Source organism: Uloborus diversus, chromosome 4 (assembly GCF_026930045.1).
Source record: "Uloborus diversus isolate 005 chromosome 4, Udiv.v.3.1, whole genome shotgun sequence".
Taxonomy (NCBI): domain Eukaryota; kingdom Metazoa; phylum Arthropoda; class Arachnida; order Araneae; family Uloboridae; genus Uloborus; species Uloborus diversus.
Window position 1 is genome coordinate 165,072,693 of NC_072734.1, and position 20,320 is coordinate 165,093,012.

The following is a 20,320-nucleotide window of genomic DNA, read 5'->3' on the forward strand; positions in this document are numbered from 1 at the left end:
TTAACAACTGGATTACCCGTCTCTACATTGGTGACCTGAACACGTAGTTATCAGTTGGTAGTGAAATGATTTCAAGAAAGAATGTGTCGCAGCAATTCGCCGGAAGGTAATTTATTTCGACGAAAAACTTCAATTTTTTTCAAATGTCTTGCTTTTCTGTGCATGTGTCCTTTGAGGTTCTTGAGTGTAGCATTGTACCTAAGCTATGAGTTGTTCGTGTTACAAATTCAGTAAATATTTGTTTCATGTTAGTATGGAAACAAAAGAGAATTTAAATTTGACTCAAAAGGAAGTAAGTGCTGAAAACTTAAGTTGCAATAGGGTTTCTGTAAAAGTACCTAATTTTTGGCCTAATAATGCGAAGTTATTTTTTGTACAACTTGAAGCTAGTTTTAGGTTAGCTGGCGTTACGGTTGAACAAACGCAATTCGATCATTTGGTTGCGTCGCTAGATGCAGAAACTTTGTCTCATGCTACCGATATTTTATGTCAGCCGCCAGAAAAACCATACACCGCACTTAAACAAAGATTGTTAGCGGAGTTCGAATTTTCTCAGAGTCGTAAAGTAAAGACATTAATTGAAGACTTAGAATTAGGTGACATCTCCATCTATGTTATTACGAAAAATGAAAGAATTAAGTGAGAGTCATGTAGATGATGATTTTTTAAAAAATATTTGGCTTCGTAGGTTACCGGTACCAGTGCAAACAATTTTAGCGGTCAGTTCTGAAAATTTAGAAAAGTTAGCGGAAATGGCAGACAAGATTTGCGAATATACTGGGTTGGTTGTAAACTCAATTGATAAGCAAACTTTTAAATACCAAACTGCTATTACTGAAATTCAGTTGGAACAATTGCAACTGAAAGTAGACGAACTTACTAAAATTGTAAAAACGCGCAGTCGCTCAAGGTCTCCAAATCGATCTCAGGGCCGTAAACAATTTAATTTGAGAGCTGAAAAGCGGAATAATTGGTTATGTTGGTATCATTTTAAATTTAAAGACAAAGCTACCAAATGTGTAAAACCATGCGCTTTTAAAGCGAAATTTTCAAATTTTTCAAAATCGTCGGAAGTTTCTATGACTTTTACTAAAAAAGGATTTAGTCGCAGACTGTATATCACTGATATTTTAACTCAAACGAGCTATCTAATTGACACAGGTAGTGATGTTTCTTGTTACCCAAAATCCTTTTTGAATTTAGACAGCGGAAAAAAAGAATTCACTTTGTACGCTGCAAATGGATCTGGGATTGATACTTACGGTACTAAGTTATTAAATTTAGATTTCGGGTTAGGACGCAGATTGAGATGGCCGTTTATCATAGCTGACGTTACAAAGCCTATAATAGGGGCGGACTTTTTGCAGCATTTTGAATTGCTAGTCGATTTAAAGAAAAGGCGTATTTTCGATCCGGTGACTAAATTTAGTGCAAGCGGTCGATCGATATTTTGCGAGGTTCCGAATGTGAAAACAATGTATGGGAATTCTGAATATCAAGAATTGTTAAAGAAATATATTGAGATTACACAACTTAATGTTCTTTCACAAAAGGTAATGAAACATAATACAGTTCATTTCATTCCGACTGAGGGACCCCTGTTTCAGCTAAAGCGCGTCGGTTACACCCAACGCAACTTCAAATAGCTAAACAGGAATTTGAATATATGCTTGACAAAGGGATTTGTAGACCGTCAAAAAGTAATTGGGCTAGTCCTTTGCATATGGTCCCAAAAGGCGAGTATGACTGGAGACCAACTGGCGATTACAGAGCACTAAATCGTATAACAGTTCAGGACAAATATCCAATTCCTCACATTCAAGATTGTGTTAGCATTTTACACGGGAAGAAAATATTCTCGAAAGTTGACTTAATAAGGGCGTATCACCAGATTCCTGTGAACCCCCCTGATATTCCGAAAACGGCTATAATAACACCTTTTGGGTTATATGAATTTCCGTTTCTAAACTTCGGGTTATGTTCAGCAGCACAAACATTTCAACGCTTTTTGGATGAGGTTTTGAGAGGGTTGAATTTCTGTTTTCCATACCTGGATGACATTTTAATCGCGAGTGAAAATCACCAGCAGCATAAAAAGCATTTAGAAGAAATTTTTAAACGTTTCCTTAACTACGGGATCGTTATAAACGAATCAAAATGTGAATTTGGGAAAGAAACTATAATTTTTTTAGGACATATGATAAACAGTAAGGGGTGTATGCCAGATCCAAAAAAGGTGAAGGCAGCAGTGGTAGAGTTCCCTAGACCCAAAACTATTTCTGAACTTAGACGTTTTTTGGGTATGGTAAACTATTATCATCGCTTTATTCCAGATATCGCCGTGATTTTAGCGCCACTTCATAAGTTTTTAATTAAAGCAAAAAAACGAGATAAGAGGGAAATTCCGTGGGATACTGCTTCAGAAACAAGCTTTGAAAAAATTAAAAGTGCTTTAGTGGAAGCGACTTTGCTTTATCACCCTTCTACTAATGCAGAACTTGCTTTAACAACTGATTGCAATGATTTTGCGATGGGTGGTGTATTGCATGAATTATCCCCTGAAGGTCCCAAGCCTTTAGGTTTTTTTTCAAAGAAACTATCGGCTACTCAATGTAAATATTCAACTTATGATAGAGAATTGTTGGCAGCATATAGTGCAATTCAGTATTTTCGATACATGTTAGAGGCAAGGAAATTTATTTTGTATGTACACCACAAACCTCTAACTTTCGCATTTCGGCGGAAACATGAAAAATCCTCCCCCCGAGCTATCTGTCAGTTGGATTTCATATCTCAATTTACTACGGATATCAGATATTTACCTGGTAAGGGAAATTTGGTTGCGGACAGCCTATCGCAAATATCGGAGATCACATTTTCATCTCTAGATGATATAGAAATGTGGGAAAAATCACAATCTGAGGATGAAGAACTTCAGGAAGTTTTAGAGGGACGAATTAAGTACAGTGGTAAATTAGCTAATGTTCCTATGCCTGGTACCGATAAATCTCTATATTGTGATACATCAGGAAATTATAATAGATTCTTTGTTCCGCAAATTCTAAGGCGTAAAATTTTTGATACAATGCACGGTTTGTCTCACCCCGGCATACGTGCTACAAAACGTCTTATCGATTGCAAATATGTCTGGCCAAATATAAACAAAGATATAACTGCTTGGTGCAGAGCTTGTGTTCCGTGTCAGCAGACTAAAGTACATTTGCATACTAAATCCCCGTTAGTTCAATTTTTAGTTCCGGATGAGAGATTTTCTCATATTCATTTAGACATAATAGGTCCACTAACACAAGTTCAAAATTTTAAGTATTGCTTGACTATAGTGGATAGATTTACGCGGTGGCCTGAAGTTGCGCCAATTACTGATATAACAGCAGAAACGGTAGCTCGTGCTTCATACAGTCATGGGTTTCTCGATTTGGTACTCCGCAAAGGATAACATGTGACAGGGGCAGACAGTTTGAATCTGAACTTTTTACGAGTCTATCAAAGATGCTTGGCATAAAATTAGCAAGGACATCGCCGTACAGACCCCAAAGTAACGGTCTGGTGGAAAGACTGCACCGACCATTGAAGCAAGCTTTGATGTGTTACAAATCTGATTGGGTTGAAGCACTTCCATTAGTGCTGTTGGGACTCAGATCTATGTTACGTGAAGACCTTGGCGCGTCCGCTGCACAGCTGACTTATGGGTCAACTCTACGGTTACCTGGACAGTTGTATGAAAAAAAAACTTTATCTAATATGCCTGACTACGTTGCACGTCTTCAAAAACTGATTAGCTCGCTAAGTCCATCTACCCCTATTCGGCATGGTCAACAACGGATTTATATCCCTAAAGATCTGCAAAACTGTACACATGTTTTTGTGCGCTTAGATGCTGTAAAAAAATCATTGCAGCCGCCATACGAAGGGCCTTATGAGGTCCTAAAGAGAATGGACAAGAACTTTTTGATTTCGGTGAACGGCAAGGAAAAGATCGTTCACATCGATCGCTTAAAACCAGCATTTTTAATTGCTGGAGATTCCAATCCAAGGACTCCTGGAGTTACAACAAGTTTGGCCGCAAAGTACGTTTTCGTCTCCCAATGGTCTTGTGAGACTGGTGAGGGAGTCTGTGGCAACGGCCTAAACTCAGAGAAACAGCGCATGCAAATCTGGCAAAGTTTATTTAAAAGTCTCCAGCTGAGTTGGCTAGCTCGCGGTATCTGGATTGATGTGTTGTGTAAATGTTAGATTATTCCGAGATGGAACTGATTAGTTTATATTTATTTCTTTTAATGGTAATGTGTTTTGTTGCAATTTACAATAAATGTTCGCTTTTAACAACTGGATTACCCGTCTCTACATTTAGGTTGCCGACTGCTGACTAAGAAATATCAGCTTTGAATAGCTTGTCATAAAGGCATGGATTCGTTTCAATTTCTGATGTACAGTAAACCCTCGTTTTATGCGGGTTTATTTTACGCGGTTTGAGACTTGACACTTTTATTTTATTTTATTTTGCGTGGATGAGTTTTGATTTTACGCAGATGCAACTTTGTAAACAGATAAAAAAAAATTTCTTTCAAAATCCTAGCTCCTCAGATTGCAGACAAAAAATAATGAACTGCATTTTGGTGTTTTAACAAGCAAGTTTGGGCCACTGGAGACATTTTTTGCGATTGGTTCCAGAGCTCTTTCCAGAAGTAAAGTCATTCAACTCACACAATGCAGAGCTCACTGGAAGAAGAACTTTTAGAAGTGGCAAAGGAGAACAAAACCAACAAGGGTAGCGACATTGATGACCCACAGCCCCTCCCCCCATGTTAGTGCCTAAAATTTGCACTTTTCCCCTCCTCCTTTTTGATAATAACACCTTCTGAAATCAGAACTTGGATCAACCCTTGCTGTTATATGCAAGAGTTTTGTTTGCTATAACAGAAAAATAAATAGTTCAATCTCATCATGAGAATGCACAGGGTTCGAAAATATCGTGTATTTTCGAAAATATCCGATCTTCTGATATTGGATGTTTTGATACCTATCCGATATTTTCAACCAGAACAAACTAAAGTATTCAAAATAGTAAATGCATCCTCAAATTACTCTTTATTTTCTTATATTATTATTACAATATGTAGACTTAAAATTAAGGTTCCTTCCATTATTTATGTCTAATATTTCATTTTACATTTTTATCAATTTTAATGGAGTTGACTTATCATTAGTGGTTTTACTCATTTTTCTTCTGTAAGCTACTTTTAGTTATATGATTCAGAAATTAAAAAATATGCATTTGTTGATGCAAAGTAGTAAAAGACATTTTCTTTTTTTCTGACCAACCTTTAATACTTAATTAGGCATTTTTAATATGAACTAAAATTCTTACTTTACTAATAATTTTATGAATATAAAATAAAAAAGGTATATTATATTTGTTGCATTATTGATGTATTCATACATCAAAAAACTATAGTTCATAACTTTTTGGTTATTTTTAATAATAAATAAACAATATTACTATGATTACTATAATTTTTATATTGAAAACACCGTAGTTGAAAAAAATAAATATTGAAAATATCAAAATATCATGATATTTTCAAAATAAATATCGGAAATATATTGTGATATATATATATATATAATGATAAATATCGACTGATATATATATTGGCAAACCCTGTAAAAGACACTTTTGGACAACAATGAAATAGCACCCCTTGAGACCACCACGAATAGAACCACTTGATGTGAAATCATCCTTGGAGCAAAATAGTCGCTTTAGGCGGTTCCAAAATGTCTGCTTAAGATGTATAAAAGAATATTTAATTATGGGCTGAAAAATAAGTTATAAGTTCATAGGTCGTCGGTAATTGAAAGCAGCTTCCAAATTAATACCTTGAAAATCTGTTTTGGTGCTTAGACCATTTCCGCTTTGACAGAAAATGTTACCTCAATGAACCTAAATTTGTCTTTTAACATTCAAATTGTTTAATAACTTATCCAAATTAATTATTTTATGTAATGTTTGTAGAAATTTTTATAATTTTATGCATAAAATATGCAGCATTTTTAGCTTTATAAATACATGATGCATTTGAAATCTTTTCATCTTCTATTTTACCTAAAAAAAAGTGTCTTTCAGTGAATATTTATCTGTAAATATGATCCACACGTGTTAAGTATTGAAATTGAAAATTTAATTTATTAGTTCTGAAACTTTTTTTTTTTAATTTGCAGGCTGCACAAGATATTGAAAAAGATGCCCACCAGTTGTATTTAGCATTCTATTTTGAAGATGCAAGCTCTAAAGAAAATTCTACTCCATGTGTTGTAGACAGTATAATTTATTCTTTTCGAGCCAATGGAATGCTGGTATTTGTTCCAAAGTATGGTATCAAAGCCGCAGTTTGCCTAAGGAATAAAGATAATAAAGTTGCCATAGTAAATAAAGATGTGCAGTGGGTTGATGGTCATCTAGAATTACAAGAAACTTGCTTGCTGGTACATTCAACTCTTGAAGTTCAAAAATATCACATCTTTGATCATATTACTGTAAGTTTAAACTTATTTTTTCATCAGTTTGTTTTTAGCCTATTTATATTGTTGTTAAATTTTACTGTAGTGCCTCTGTCTCATGTTCTATGTGAAGAGCAAATCACTATGAATACTGCCATTTTGTTGGCTAATTTAAAGTTAACTACTTGAAGTTCAAAGAACTAAAAAGAGGTTACTAACGCCAAGTAAAATTAGAGGATGCGCAATCTACCAGAGAGAAAATAATGCATACTCATTTTAACAACATTTGCTTTAAAAACAAAATTTGTTTCAAAACATTTCAACGTTTGTGGAAAAAAGATTTGATAGTCCAAAAAAATATTAACAATACTCTCCCCAATCAAAAGTTCATTTAAGAATCACAGAAATAATTTTTGTATAACACACAACTCCTACGAACTGGAATTTATCTATTTGTAAAAAAAACCACCCAATGTCCTACATTAGTGGAAATACCCCCCCTCCCTCCATCCCCTTACCATCGCCACAGGTTGATGTAAAGGACTAAACTAGCTCTCCTCCAGAAGTAGGCTCAACAAGAACCTATAGAAGTATCCAGGTTTCAGGTAAGTACCCACATCAGGTAACAAACGGCAGGCATCTACACCTTCAGGGCACATTAGGAGCAGGCTGGGAATACATTATCGGGATAGATCATCAATTAGCTTAGCAGCAAACACATGGTCCCAATGTGTGATGAGTAAAAACAAACAGCTCCAAATTCATTCACACTCAAGTCATTGACAGCCGGTAATGGACAACCATCGAGGAAAACCTTTCTCTATAGTAGGCCTAACTTTTGATGCAAGCAACTATTTATACAACCCTTTCATAATGCTCACAGGTCCACAAAGTATAACACAAATAAAAATAATCAGAAGTGAATCGACGCTTCAAAAACAAAGTCACCTCACAGCGTAAGTAAAAGAGAGCACTGCTCCCAAAATAAAAACAGCCGAGACGACTTCCGAATCGAAACATCCCTCTTCATATTGAGCTTGTACATTTCAACACTGTGAGTTAAACAAGCATAGAATTACTTTAAATTAGTTTTTGCTATACTTCAGGCAAGATGCCATGGTGATCATATTGTATATTAATTGTACTTTGGTTAGCATTTTGATGGTTTTTCCTATGCGTATTCTATTGTACGTCAGTTATTACTTTCAAGTCATTTTGTTAGTTTCTGCCACAAATGTGGCAGAAAGGGGTTTTCGTTATGCCAGTTTTAACCGGTTTCTACCAGTGGTTTTAACTGCTTTAGCATAAACTTGCAAATCCTGGCTGAAGCAAGAATGGAAACAGCAGAGAAAAATGATACTATGAAAGAAAGCCTTTGTGTGTCTTTTGCAAAGTCAAAAGAAGAAACAGGAGTAGTGATAGAAAACCAGGTTTCTCATTCTGCGCAGTCGCGGAAAGAGTTAACTAGCTACAGCACAGTTGATAAAGATGCAGAGCAAGAAATTTTATCTACCAGAGAATAGTAACAGAATAGAGATAGGAGCAATTATTGGTTTTACTTAGTAGGAAAAGGAAATGGGGATAAATTAAGAGGTAAATAAAGAATTTGGGGAAGTGCAACATAGCCTGATCAAAAGGGAAACAGAATTCAAATACAATCAATTTAAGAAAGTTTAAGGGATCAAAAGTTTTCATCGAAATTAAAGAACAAATTGCTGAAGAGTATTGGAAAAGAGGTCACACGCCTGAAAAACATGGAAAATCTGGAATTGTCAGGGAAAATGAAAATCACTTAAAATGCATGAAATACACCGCCAGCCCAGTCATTTCCAGCCGAGGACTGCAGTTTCGTGCTTATTAGCACTCATCAGCCCGGCATAGGAAAGTGACTGACCTGGAGATGGAAAACCTCTTAAGGAAGCCAAGAGTGCCAAACAAACTGGTACCTAACGTAGAATTAGTACAGACCAGAAACTGTATTTCTGCTGTTTCATGTATTTCTGCTTTAGCCCTGGCTATTGGGCCGGTAATTTACTGAATATACCATGCCTTGCCTTCAATCCTCGAGCCTAACCGAACCATTGCTTCGGTCACTCGTCTGGTCTGCGCTAATTCTACGTTAACTACCGGTTTGTTTGGCACTCTTGGCTTCCTTAAGAGGTTTTCCATCTTCAGGTCAGTCACTTTCCTATGCCGGCCTGATGAGTGTTAATAAGCACGAACCTGAAGTCCTGAGCTGGAAATGACTGAGCTGGTGGTGTATTTCATGTATTTCTACTTTACCCTGGCTATTGGACGGTAATTTACTGAATACACCTAAAATGGTCAGGGAATATCACAAACTGTTGAAATTTCTGGAAATGTCAGGGAATTCTTTTCCAATTTTTCCATTTGATGGGTGAAACTGCTGTGTCATTCAGGCAAAGATGCTGCAGTACAGTGAAGTTGAGTTTGGGATATGTGAATTTTCCTTATAGTTGAGAGAAAGAAAATTCAAGCTCATTTTTGGAGGCTAAATCTGATGTCTATAAAAATAAAAAAAAAATGAATAAATTAAAAAAAAAAAAAAACAGAAATGCCCATACGAAAACCATACAGTTCTGATTTAATATTATTACATTTTATTTTCCCTCTTCTGATAAAATTAAAAAAAAAAAACAAGCTTTGCTTAGCTAGAAATTACTAGCATTTTTGGCGATGAATCTGTGATCTTATTAATATCTTAACAGCCTTCATTCTTTCTTTTTCATGTAATGAATGATGGTTTTTAAAGTCTCAAAATTTTTGCTTTTATTAAAACTAGTTTTTGAAACATGCCAACATTGAAACTGGCTTTGCTGAAAATTGCTTAGTGCATTAGAGATTTCAGTCCTTTTTCGAAAAAAAAAAGTACCAATTGGAAGTTGCTGATCTTTTAAAGCATTTGTAATCATTGTAACTTAATTTTAGTTTATCTTAACTTAACCTAAATATTGATATTTTTTAAAGGATTATTTGATTCTTAAAGGAGGTTTATTTACATTAAAAATATGTTGTATTGGTGTTTAATGATGGAAGTCGACACTCATTAACCTGGAATTTTTTCTAAAAGCAGCTGGAAAACCTGGAATTGTCAGGTAATTTCATTCTCGAACTTCTGTGGCAAATCTGTTAAGAGCAGTTGAATAAACAAAGTAATGTAAGGCGAAAATATACATTTCAACGGGCCCTGAGTCAAACGCTTAAGGTAGTTAGGGAAGCAAGGTTTGGAAAATCTTATGGATAGTATTGTTAATGTCTGGGATAATTGAGAGACAGTAACATACATATAACAGTTTATAATGTGCTAAAAGAGGTGAAGTTTTCGGTGAAAATCGAAAAAGAGACTGATGGAACATCCAAAGTAAAAATTAAATTAAAAAAAAAAGTGTTTTGATTTTAATTGAGTTTTGGTTTTAGGTATTGTTTATCTTAAAATTTAGGGGAAATTTGGATTATGGTTGGAAAAAAAAGTTATGATTTCTGTTGAGTTTTGTTATGTTGATAGTCTAAAAAATTAAGAGAATTTAGATTATGCAAAAGAGAGAGATAAAGTGGTGTGTTATGATTTGAATTAAATTTTGTTTTTGACGCCAATAATCTGAAAATTTAGGGTAACTTGAATCATGGTTTCAACAGAAAATTTTCGTATCATTTCAACTGTGTTTTGTTGTGTTGACAAGTGGAAAAATCAAGACAATTTGAGTAATGTTGGACAAAATGTATATTAATGAGTAACCAGATATACGTTTATTCGTGTGAATACAAGCCTAAACACATATCAAAATTTAATTTCCATTCTCAGAGTTCTCGGTAATTGTTATTAAGTATGTGCTGGGAATGGAAAGTCTACTGTTATTGTGTCAAAAGGTGTCTCATAAGTTTACAGCTTTAAAGAGTAATATGAGATCATAAAATATTATAGACTATAATTCATGGAAAAAGTTTTAAAGGTTCATATTTTTTGTGTTATAGTATATTTTAAAATCATAAAGTGCAGAAATCTTATTTTATGACTTTGCCAGCAAGAATGCATTACTGGAAGTAATGTATTACTCCAGTAATACATTACTTCCAGTAATGCATTACTGGAGTAATGTATTACTCTTCTAGTATTTTTGTTTCTAAGTGAAACAAACTAAAAAATATGAGGTGGCACAAAGCATGCCCCACTAGATGGCGCTGACGCTTTACGGGCCTTGACAATTTATGACTTTTCTGTGTTAAACTGATGCAACAATGATCTGCTCTTGAAATTCTCGAAAAATAGAACTTCATATGTCGTCCATTTTGACCGCAAGAAACGCTGAACCCAATCCTTTGTATCCAGCAATCAATTACAACGTTTCAGTTAGTTTATTTTTGATTGGACTTCGCCCATTTTGACCGCAAGAGGAGCTGAGCCCAATCCTGTGTGTCCACCAATCAATGGCAACATTAATGGAAAATATTGATTGCCTATAGCACCCTCTTTGTTGTCATGAGTTTCAGCAATTGTCACGCTATATAAGAATTTAGTGCAGCCATACACAAAGTTATCCAAACTGACTCAAAGATACCCTGAATGACCATTTAGAGGGATTTTCATCTTATTTTAAATTCCACTTTTGAGGGAAATGCACTGGCAACACTAATCAAAGGACATGAAACTATAGACAGAGATTGAGTGATATATCTTGGAGAAAGTATCATATAAAAAAATGTTAAATTTATCAATTAATAATTATTATCAATTAAATATTAAAATTTCTGTATTTATCAGAAACGGTTGTAGTTTTTTCCTTTATCACCACACCATTGATTAAAAATAGAATTTTGATGAGGACATGTTGATTTGTTGAATTTTGATTTCCTCCTAAATGTGTTTTGATGTGTCTAACAGAAAAGCAACATTTACCGATGCTTTCTAAAATATTTTTTCCCAAAAAAGAAGATACAAAATGTGACAGAAATTGAGCAACTTCAAGCAAGCTTTTTGTAAAATCTTATACATATAAAATCTGAGTATCTATCTATCTATCTATCTATGTCCAAGCTTCTTCTCCCGAACGACAGTGAACTGACCATCGAACTAGGTATCGATGGATTCGTCATCTTCCCGTCTTCATGTTTGGCTATTTAACATAATCCTCCGATAATAATTAGCGGAGATAGCAATTAAAAACTATTAATTATGACTCTTAGATTTCAAAATCAAATCCCTATTTTTCGAAGGCTTTCCTCCATTCAAATTATTATTCAGTGCTTCATCTCAACTTTCCATAACAATGCTTTTATTAAAATGTATAGCGGGTGAAGAAAATCATTGAGATGAAAGATCTGTTGCCATTTTTTTTCTCGAATATGAACAGGTAAAATTCTTGTTTTTATTTTGAGGCTTTTCCTGTAATCAGGGGATTTAAAATGTTTACTTTTTGGGGTTTTCCGCAATCTGCCGCAAAATTTCAGTGACTTTTTTTTTTGGTTCAAGCCTGATTGTTAAATACGCGTCATATGACATAACTTTCATTTTCGAGGAGGACCGTGCACGTCGTAAAGTAAATGAGTGATTTACAAGTTATTTGATTTCTTTGAGGGTTTGTACCTGGAAAACGGATTGATGTAATTCTTGTACGACCATGTGGATAGAATCCATCCAAATATTTATCTGAGTGGTATGTTGCATTAATAAACACCCGGGCAACGCCGGGTAGTAGACTATTTTATGTAAAAAGCGGATTGTTATTGTGCATAAATATTTCCGATATAGTCTATCAGATGTAATTCAGTTTAACGTGAGTAAAGATTATAGTTGATAATGCATATATTTTCCCCTTTTGTGCTGACTGAAAATGTACTCACAACTTGTATCATTGATAACGATTATTAACGTTGATGAGGTGTTTTGGCAAAAATATGTTTTACTGGTGTTTTGCAAACCTTGCTTTACGCGCATTTATTTATTCCTTAACGCGTTAGAAACTAGTGTCAGTGTACTACAAAAGCATCAACTGAACTGCTCTTACATTTTTTAGGTAGCCCGTGCAACGCCGGGCACGCAGCTAGTATGTTCATAAAAACTAGAAACAGTAGCTAAACATGATATGCAGACATGTACATGGAGGACACCTCATTAAATTCTCATCTTTCAATAACAAAATTTTGGCTTAGCAGTCAGTGATATTTAACACTTTCACACAAAATATTAATGAAATATTATTTTCTCTTAGGTTTGCATCAAAGTACACAAATCAAGGTCACATCCATCAAAAATTGTATTGGAATTAGTTGAAAATGCCCCATACAAAGAGGATTTCAAAGAATTGAACTACCTTTCAGTATGTATAAATTTTATTAATTTTACTAGATGCATATAACTTTCTTATGTCCCATCTAGTTTCTTCACTTACAGTAGAGCATTAAAAATCTGAATAGATTCTGAAATCTGATTTTTGAAAATAACCATGAAAATACTGTTTAGGAAAATAGTATGTCACCTTTTTGCAAATACAACTCCAAATGATTGCGTTGAAATTTTCAGTTTTTATTCGTTAGTGCTGAGAAGGTTTATAGACTGTTAAAAAAATTCAATGAATAGTTTTTTTATTCAAAATTTTAATAATTAAGATCTCGAAAATGGACTTTTTACTTGAAATAATTATTGTATCGTCTTGATTTTAGTTTCATTGGAAAATGCGGAAAAATACCCTCTTTGAAAAATTTTTACACACAGTCCAAAGAAACAGAGGGTTAGGGGAAAAGTTATAAGCATTTTTAAGTAAGGAAAATTCAATTTTGAATTCGACATTTGAATCATTACAATTTTTGCTAAAATGTGGACAAATAAAATTCTTCAACTGTGTTTAGGTTTCTTTGATAATAGGGGACTTGAAAATTCCCCTCTTTTAATTATTTATTTTTGTCACTATACATTTTTATTTGTTTGTGCAGAATCAAGACGTTTGCTAAAAATTTTATCCTAAACTAACCAGGAAAAAAGTTTTAATTTTTAGGAAGAAAAAATCAATTTTTAATATGACATTTGAAATTGTCTGCACCAGATTTTTTTTTCTGGAGTGAACTTAGCTGAATAAATGCTATATTTCCATTTTTTGCTCAAGTGTGGACAAATAAAATTCTTCAACTGTTTTTAGGGGATTGAAATTTTTCCCTTATGATTATTTTTTGTTATTTAACGTCAATTTTTTTGTGCAGCGTAGAGACAATCGCTAAAAATTTAGTCTCTAGTTTATACCTGAAATTTTCATTACTATTGTATTTAATATATAATCAAGATCTAAAACTTACTGTTTCAACTTGATTTAAGAATAGTCCAGAAGTAATAGTGGATTCCAGTAAAATCTTCTGAAGTCAGTGAAATTGTTAGAAACTGGGGAAGCTGAACCCCTCAGCATTTTTTTCACCCGTTTTACTCCTTTTGCAAACACTAAGATGCAGTTTATGTGCTAATTTCACCAAAATGTATTAATTGTGCCAAAAGACTATTCTGTCATAATTTTACAATGTTTGCATCAGTTTTTGACCCATTTCTAATCTTTTTTCCTCTAAAATAGAGGTTTGGTACAAATCTACTTTTCCTGTGTGATGGTTTGTATTCCCCCCCCCCCCCAAAAAAAAAACTTTTTACTAGTTTACTCCCTCATCCCTTTTTTTACTTCCCTTTACAAAAAAGGAAGTATTGTATTCGCGAAAAAATTTTCACCCAAAAATCGGCCTTAATTTCCATTTTGCTCACCCCCAAGTGACTGTTGAGTTTTTTTCACTTGGATATGAGCCTAGGAACATACAGACACCCGAAATATCCATTTTGACAATCCCAGAGTTAATTACAACGAGTTTTCTCGTGACGTCTGTATGTGTGTATGTATGTCGCATAACTCAAGAACGGAATGTCCTAGAAAGTTGAAATTTGGTACGTAGAGTCCTAGTGGGGTCTAGTTGTGCACCTTCCTATTTGGTTGCATTCGTATGTTCCAAAAGGGGGTCTTTTGCCCCTTTTTGGGGGAAATCATTGTTAATTTCGATGTAAAACTCAAGTGGTGTTATAATTTGGCGGACACTTGGCGATATATCGCCAGTCTTTTGGTCGCCAACTTGGCGACAAATTTGGCGATTTTTTTTAAAATCTGGTTTTAATTTGGCCACTTTTGGTGATATTTAGAGAGTGAACTATTGAATCACATTAAAATTGTCAGTAATGGGGAAATGATTAAACTGGAGTAAAAGGAAGTCATGTGATACATACATCAGCTCGTTTTCATTTCACCTTAGATTCCTACTGTACTTTTCAAGGTCAGGCTGAAGTATCTGAAAACAAAACTATTTCCGATTTCGCACTTTTATTAAAACATTCACACAGGCGTTAATTCTAATTCAACACTTCTACGTACCCTTGCATCTTGTTCTGTCGTGCACAGTTCATGTTTTTATACAAATGAATGTTCTTTGCACTGACCTAAAGGAAGACTTCATGGCTTTCTAATTGAAAACTATTGCTGCTAAAATTCTTAACACTAGTGTAGTTTGTAGATTTAGCCTTTAAATAAGTTGATATTCTTTTCAATGGGGTTGTTTCCTTCAGTGAAAAGTAGTACTTGTAGTCACTGAAATTGATTGAATAAGCAAAAAAAATAACATGGACCCAGAAAAATTTTTCATTTTCCCAACAGTTATTTTTTAATTAATTTTTAAACTGTCCGATTTTTCAAGCAAGGTGTGGTCTTAATGACATCACAAATGATGCTCTTTGGCGCATCTTTCTATCAAGTTTCCACGTTATGATAATCAAGAAGCGAATTAAAATTGTGCTCTACGCTTGCTATCAACCACATTGTTGCCAATGCACATGAGTAAAGATACGAGTTAAATATTTTGCTCTGTGAATGGCAACACTAAATGACATTTCATCATTTGTGATGTCATCGGCAAGAAATGTAAACAATGAAAGCGCACCCATTTAAATAATTTTTTTTAAATATTAAACTTAAACAAATTATTTAAAAAATAGTTAGATCCTATGTTTTTAAGCATGTTCTTTCAGAAAAAAATACTTTTAAAATTTTGGAAACGACCCCATTGATGTTAATGATTTTTTTTTTTTCTAATTTAACTTTGTTTTAATAAATGTCTTTGTTTTTCAGTTTGAAACTCTTAAACTGACTACAGAAAATGATGAAGACACTGATGATAAAAGTAATAGGGAAACTGAATCATCTGAAGGATTTAACATGTACTTATTTTTAGAAAAAGTAAGAATGTGCAGTATTCATCATCAGATTTAAAAAGTGCCTGAAAAATAACAATGAGCTAAGGTACAAATGTATTTAATATTTGTAATAAAACTTATTATCTTAAATACTGAATTTACATTGATTTCATTCTATAATTATTGTGGGTATTGAAAATTGAACTAGAATGTTTAAACCAATCGAATCAATTTTACTTTTATGATCCTTATAGTCATAATTTAAATGACACATTTTATTTCATAGTCATGCTGAGTTATTTGTTTTGCTCTTATTTTACACATTTAACTCCAGAGTCCCCCGTACCTACTACTATTTGTGGCTTAACCAGTTGGATGGGACCCTGAAGGACGGCTCTGATTTTTTGAACCAGACCAGAAACTGAGCAATCCCTGGTCCAGCACCCCCAGAGGTATTGTTTCACTTGGAGGACTTTGTGATCACAAGCATACTTAACGTCCCCCCAGTCACCATTAATGAAGATGGTGGATCTTCGATCCGGCAAGGATCGAACGGAACCCTCGGGTCACAAAATCCCGACGCCTTACATATCAGGCCATCACGTCCCTTCTCATTTTACACTCAGAAAATTTTATTAAGTAGTTCAAAACACAAGATATTATCTCGTCGTCCATTGAAAATATTTTAAAGGAATTTTGAACAGGCTGAGATATTACTGGGGAAGAAACAGTACAATTGAAGTAAATATGTTTAACCTTTTCCTTGCTATGGCTGCTCCGAGGCGCCAAAAGCAAAGTGCAATACATTCTTCAAATTAAACGTCATAGGAATTGGGTCGTTTTATTTTGTCTCATAACAATTTAAATTTGTTAAATTTAACTGCACAAGACTTATTTACCAAGAAATTATAGCAACATTCAATAACAAATATATCAGTAGTGAAAGAGTTAATATTTTATGGGGTAAATCAAAAAATCAATTCCCAAGTTTAAATCACCTAAATTTCCATATTGGCAAACATTTGAAAGTACAAGGCTGAATAGCATGCCTTAATAGCCAGGTCCTGCCTTATGCTGTTCAGTTTATTTTGTAATGTATAATATAAATAAATAAAGATAAAATTATCAGATGACAATTTTATTCTGAGACATATGTACAGTTTAAAATTTCTAATACACATTGAAAAGGTACACATAGTAAAAGTGATAACAGTAATCATAACAATTTATGTCTCATTTATCTTGTATCCAACACAAATTTGGCATTTAGTTACTCATAATTGATACTTGCTATCTGAGGGATAAAAACGGTAAAAAATGTGTATTTTTAAATTAAAATTACATTAAAAAAATTAAATTATGTAATTGCTAAACATTCAATGTATTAAGCCCCAGATCTTCAAAGCATTAAAAAGTTTCATAACATTTAAAAGGTTAAAATTGTTTACATGGTTTGACTTAGAAAATGTGTATAAGATTAAATTTGTTGTAAAAAACTTCTCAAAGAACAAAATTATACCAAATTACTGTCAATTTATCTACTTGTAACTATTTGTACATATTCGTTATTCTTTTAAGCTGTAAAATGACTCGACGCAGAATGAATAAGCGAAATGTTAACAGATCAACTTGTGATGGCACATGTGTTTTAAATTAAACCTTTTGAGAAGCATCAAGTTTTCCTCATTTATATACTCATTTTGCAAACTTTATTAAATTCAATAGGACCTGAGAGCACATTCTTTTTACAATCATTAAATACCTATTGCAGAGCAAATAAATATTCTTCACTTTTAATGCAATATTCAGTGAATGAGAAGGAATGATCACTTGATCACTTAGATGAAGATTCATCGTATGACCAAATTGATTTCTGCAATTTAGTTCGAAATCCGACTCATTGTTGACTGGTAAAATACCTGCTCTTCTTGAAAGAAACACAAACAGTAGATTGTACTTTTAAAAACTGGAGAAAAAAAGTAGATTAAAAACGAGAAAAAGGGAAAAGATTTTACACTGAAAATATTTTGAGGTAGACCTTTTAATTTAATTTTACTTGGTTCAGCATTTAACTTCCCAGCAATTGAGAACCTGCACTCAAAATGATTACAAAATTTTGTTTAAACATTTTATTTCAAGGTTTCAATGAAATAAATTTTAATCACAAGCCTTTTAACAAAGCTTGATACTGACTGAAAATGAAAAAGGAAAAAAAAAAGAAAAAGAAAAAATCACACAGAATGCCAAAACAGTCCATTCTTTTAATGAGAAGAATAGAAGAGGATAGTAAAAACCTTTTTATGAAAAAATAATTTTAGAATGTCTTTTAATCTGGACATCCTGAAGAATATTAATATGAGTCATTACTAACACCATAGTTAAAACTTTCAGATTATTAAATAATGAAAAGAAAATTCTGATTTGGGAGAAAAAAAAATATCACTTTGTGTTGAGCTCGATTTCTGGAGTGTTTGAAGCCGTCGTTCAAAAATAAAAATAAATAAAAGCTAAATTTTATAGGTGGAAAAAAAATTATGCTTAAGAGGGAAAGCATGAAGCTCCCACATAAAACAGTAGAATCGTCAGGTACAAGAATGGACATCCCAGGATAAGACATGCAAATTTTAATGGCATTAATATTAAACCAAACAGAGGATTAGGCTTTAGGAGAGAATAGATCTGTCTAAATCCCAATGGAATCACCAATTATGCAAAATAAATTTATTGGAGGGAAAAAAATCCCCCCCCCCCCGAAAAAAAAAGAAAAAAGAACAGAAAGGAAAGAGCTTATGAATCATGTTCAGAATTCTTACCATTTTAACTTACATGTATTTTTAATTCATCGTTTCCTTTTACTATTATTTTTAATATGGAACTGGATCATACATTTATCATGTTTAATTTAATCAATATGAAAGGGTTATATATTAGGTGTGATTGTGAGTTTACAAAAAAAAAAAAAAAAATACCTGAGAGTTTTTAAGAGAAAATCAAGGGAGGGAGCATTTTTTAAACAAATTAAGATCCCTAGTACTTAAATATACATAATTTTATACATATATACATTAATTGCTTTTGTTAAACCATACAAGACAAATTTATTATATTTAAACAACTCCCGCAGTCAAAATATTGTGTATATGTCTAATTAAATTCTTAACTAGTTATAGAGTAACCTACGTGAGCTGGTATACTTATGACCTAAAAAAAATATTTTAAGATGAAACCAAAAGTTTCACAATAGATTTTCAGTTGCTTCTCAAAAATATGTTGAAAGTAATGAAAATTGTGATTGGTACTGAATATATGGATAAGAATTTAACTAGAAACAATATATAATCAATACAATATGAGCAAATCTAATCAAGGACCTCATACATAACTAACATCATTAATACGGAAGTGAAATATTAACGAGATGTGAACATAATAATATAAGCAAAATTATTTCCACCAGAGATTCGACGTTTAACTTTTTAAAATTTAACTATTTAAAGAGCATCGACTTCCATTTGGAGCTGTTCAATTTTTTTATTTTAATCAAAATAAAAGAGAAATTTTATTTGTTTGCCCCTTAACAAAGCATAACGAACAACAATTCAAAATGAAGACATCAAGAGTAGAAAAATGGCATATAAATGAATGTATTTGAGTAAAGTTATTTCGGAACTGTGTTTTTAAATATCTACAATATACATAATATTAATAAAAGTCAACATAATTGAAGCAAAAATAAAATTAAACCAGTGATTCAGCATTTTAACTTTTTGATACCACACAATTTTGCCTGAATTTTTTTAATGACTTTCATAAAAAAGAAAAAATAATTAATTTACTTGCCTCCTAACTAAGTGTAGAAAAAATGAGAAAATTAGATTCTCATATTGGACAAATAAAACTGGAAAAATGACTTCTTTCTGAAAACTTTTCAAAATGAAAGTTTAAAAAGACGAAAGAATTTAATTTAAATAATTTTAGAATTGCATTTTAACGGGTTTACACAAAAGGAACATTACCAATAATTAAAGACATAATCACCGAAAATTCTGAGTAAAGAAAGAAAAAAAAATCTGAGGTTTGGAGATAAAAACATCACAGAAAATACTGGACTTCGGGCATTAACATACTAAAAAAATGCTGGGACTCCAGTGTATAACCAGAACACAATCCCCCCAGATATATATATATTATTGTGAAAATCCAAAATCTGGTTAATGTCAACATAAAATGGCGAATGTTTAGCTTTACATACCAAAGACAACGGCAAAAGACCGAATATTTTAGGTGAATCACTGGCGAGAGTTAACGTTTTCCAATTTTGGTCTTACACAAAAAGACTAAAGTGAAAGACAGAAACCTAAACTTTAGGGAAAATTCAATTTCTTGCACCATTTCATCTTGGATAAGAAAAATCATATTAATTCATATAATTTCACACTTATTCAAACTAATAAATCAGTGGCAGCTGCTTTTAAGCAATTTTTTATCGTTAAAAGTTTTTTTTTACACCAATAACAATTTCTATATTCTATGTAATTTTAATCTAAATGTTTTGTTTGTGAAAAAGTAACTAGT

At 32.8% G+C, this 20,320-nt stretch overlaps 1 protein-coding gene across 1 annotated transcript in view; it reads left to right on the forward strand.

The window, feature by feature from the left end:
* The window catches only part of LOC129220490 (DIS3-like exonuclease 1), a 63,406-nt gene extending 47,565 nt beyond the window's left edge, over positions 1 to 15,841 (forward strand). Inside the window, exons 20-22 of the mRNA XM_054854909.1 lie at positions 6,244 to 6,558; positions 12,750 to 12,857; positions 15,681 to 15,841. Coding sequence (XP_054710884.1) covers positions 6,244 to 6,558; positions 12,750 to 12,857; positions 15,681 to 15,821 — 564 coding nt within the window. The 3' untranslated portion in view covers positions 15,822 to 15,841. The remainder of the gene's footprint in view (positions 1 to 6,243; positions 6,559 to 12,749; positions 12,858 to 15,680) is intronic.
* Positions 15,842 to 20,320: the final 4,479 nt, after the last annotated feature.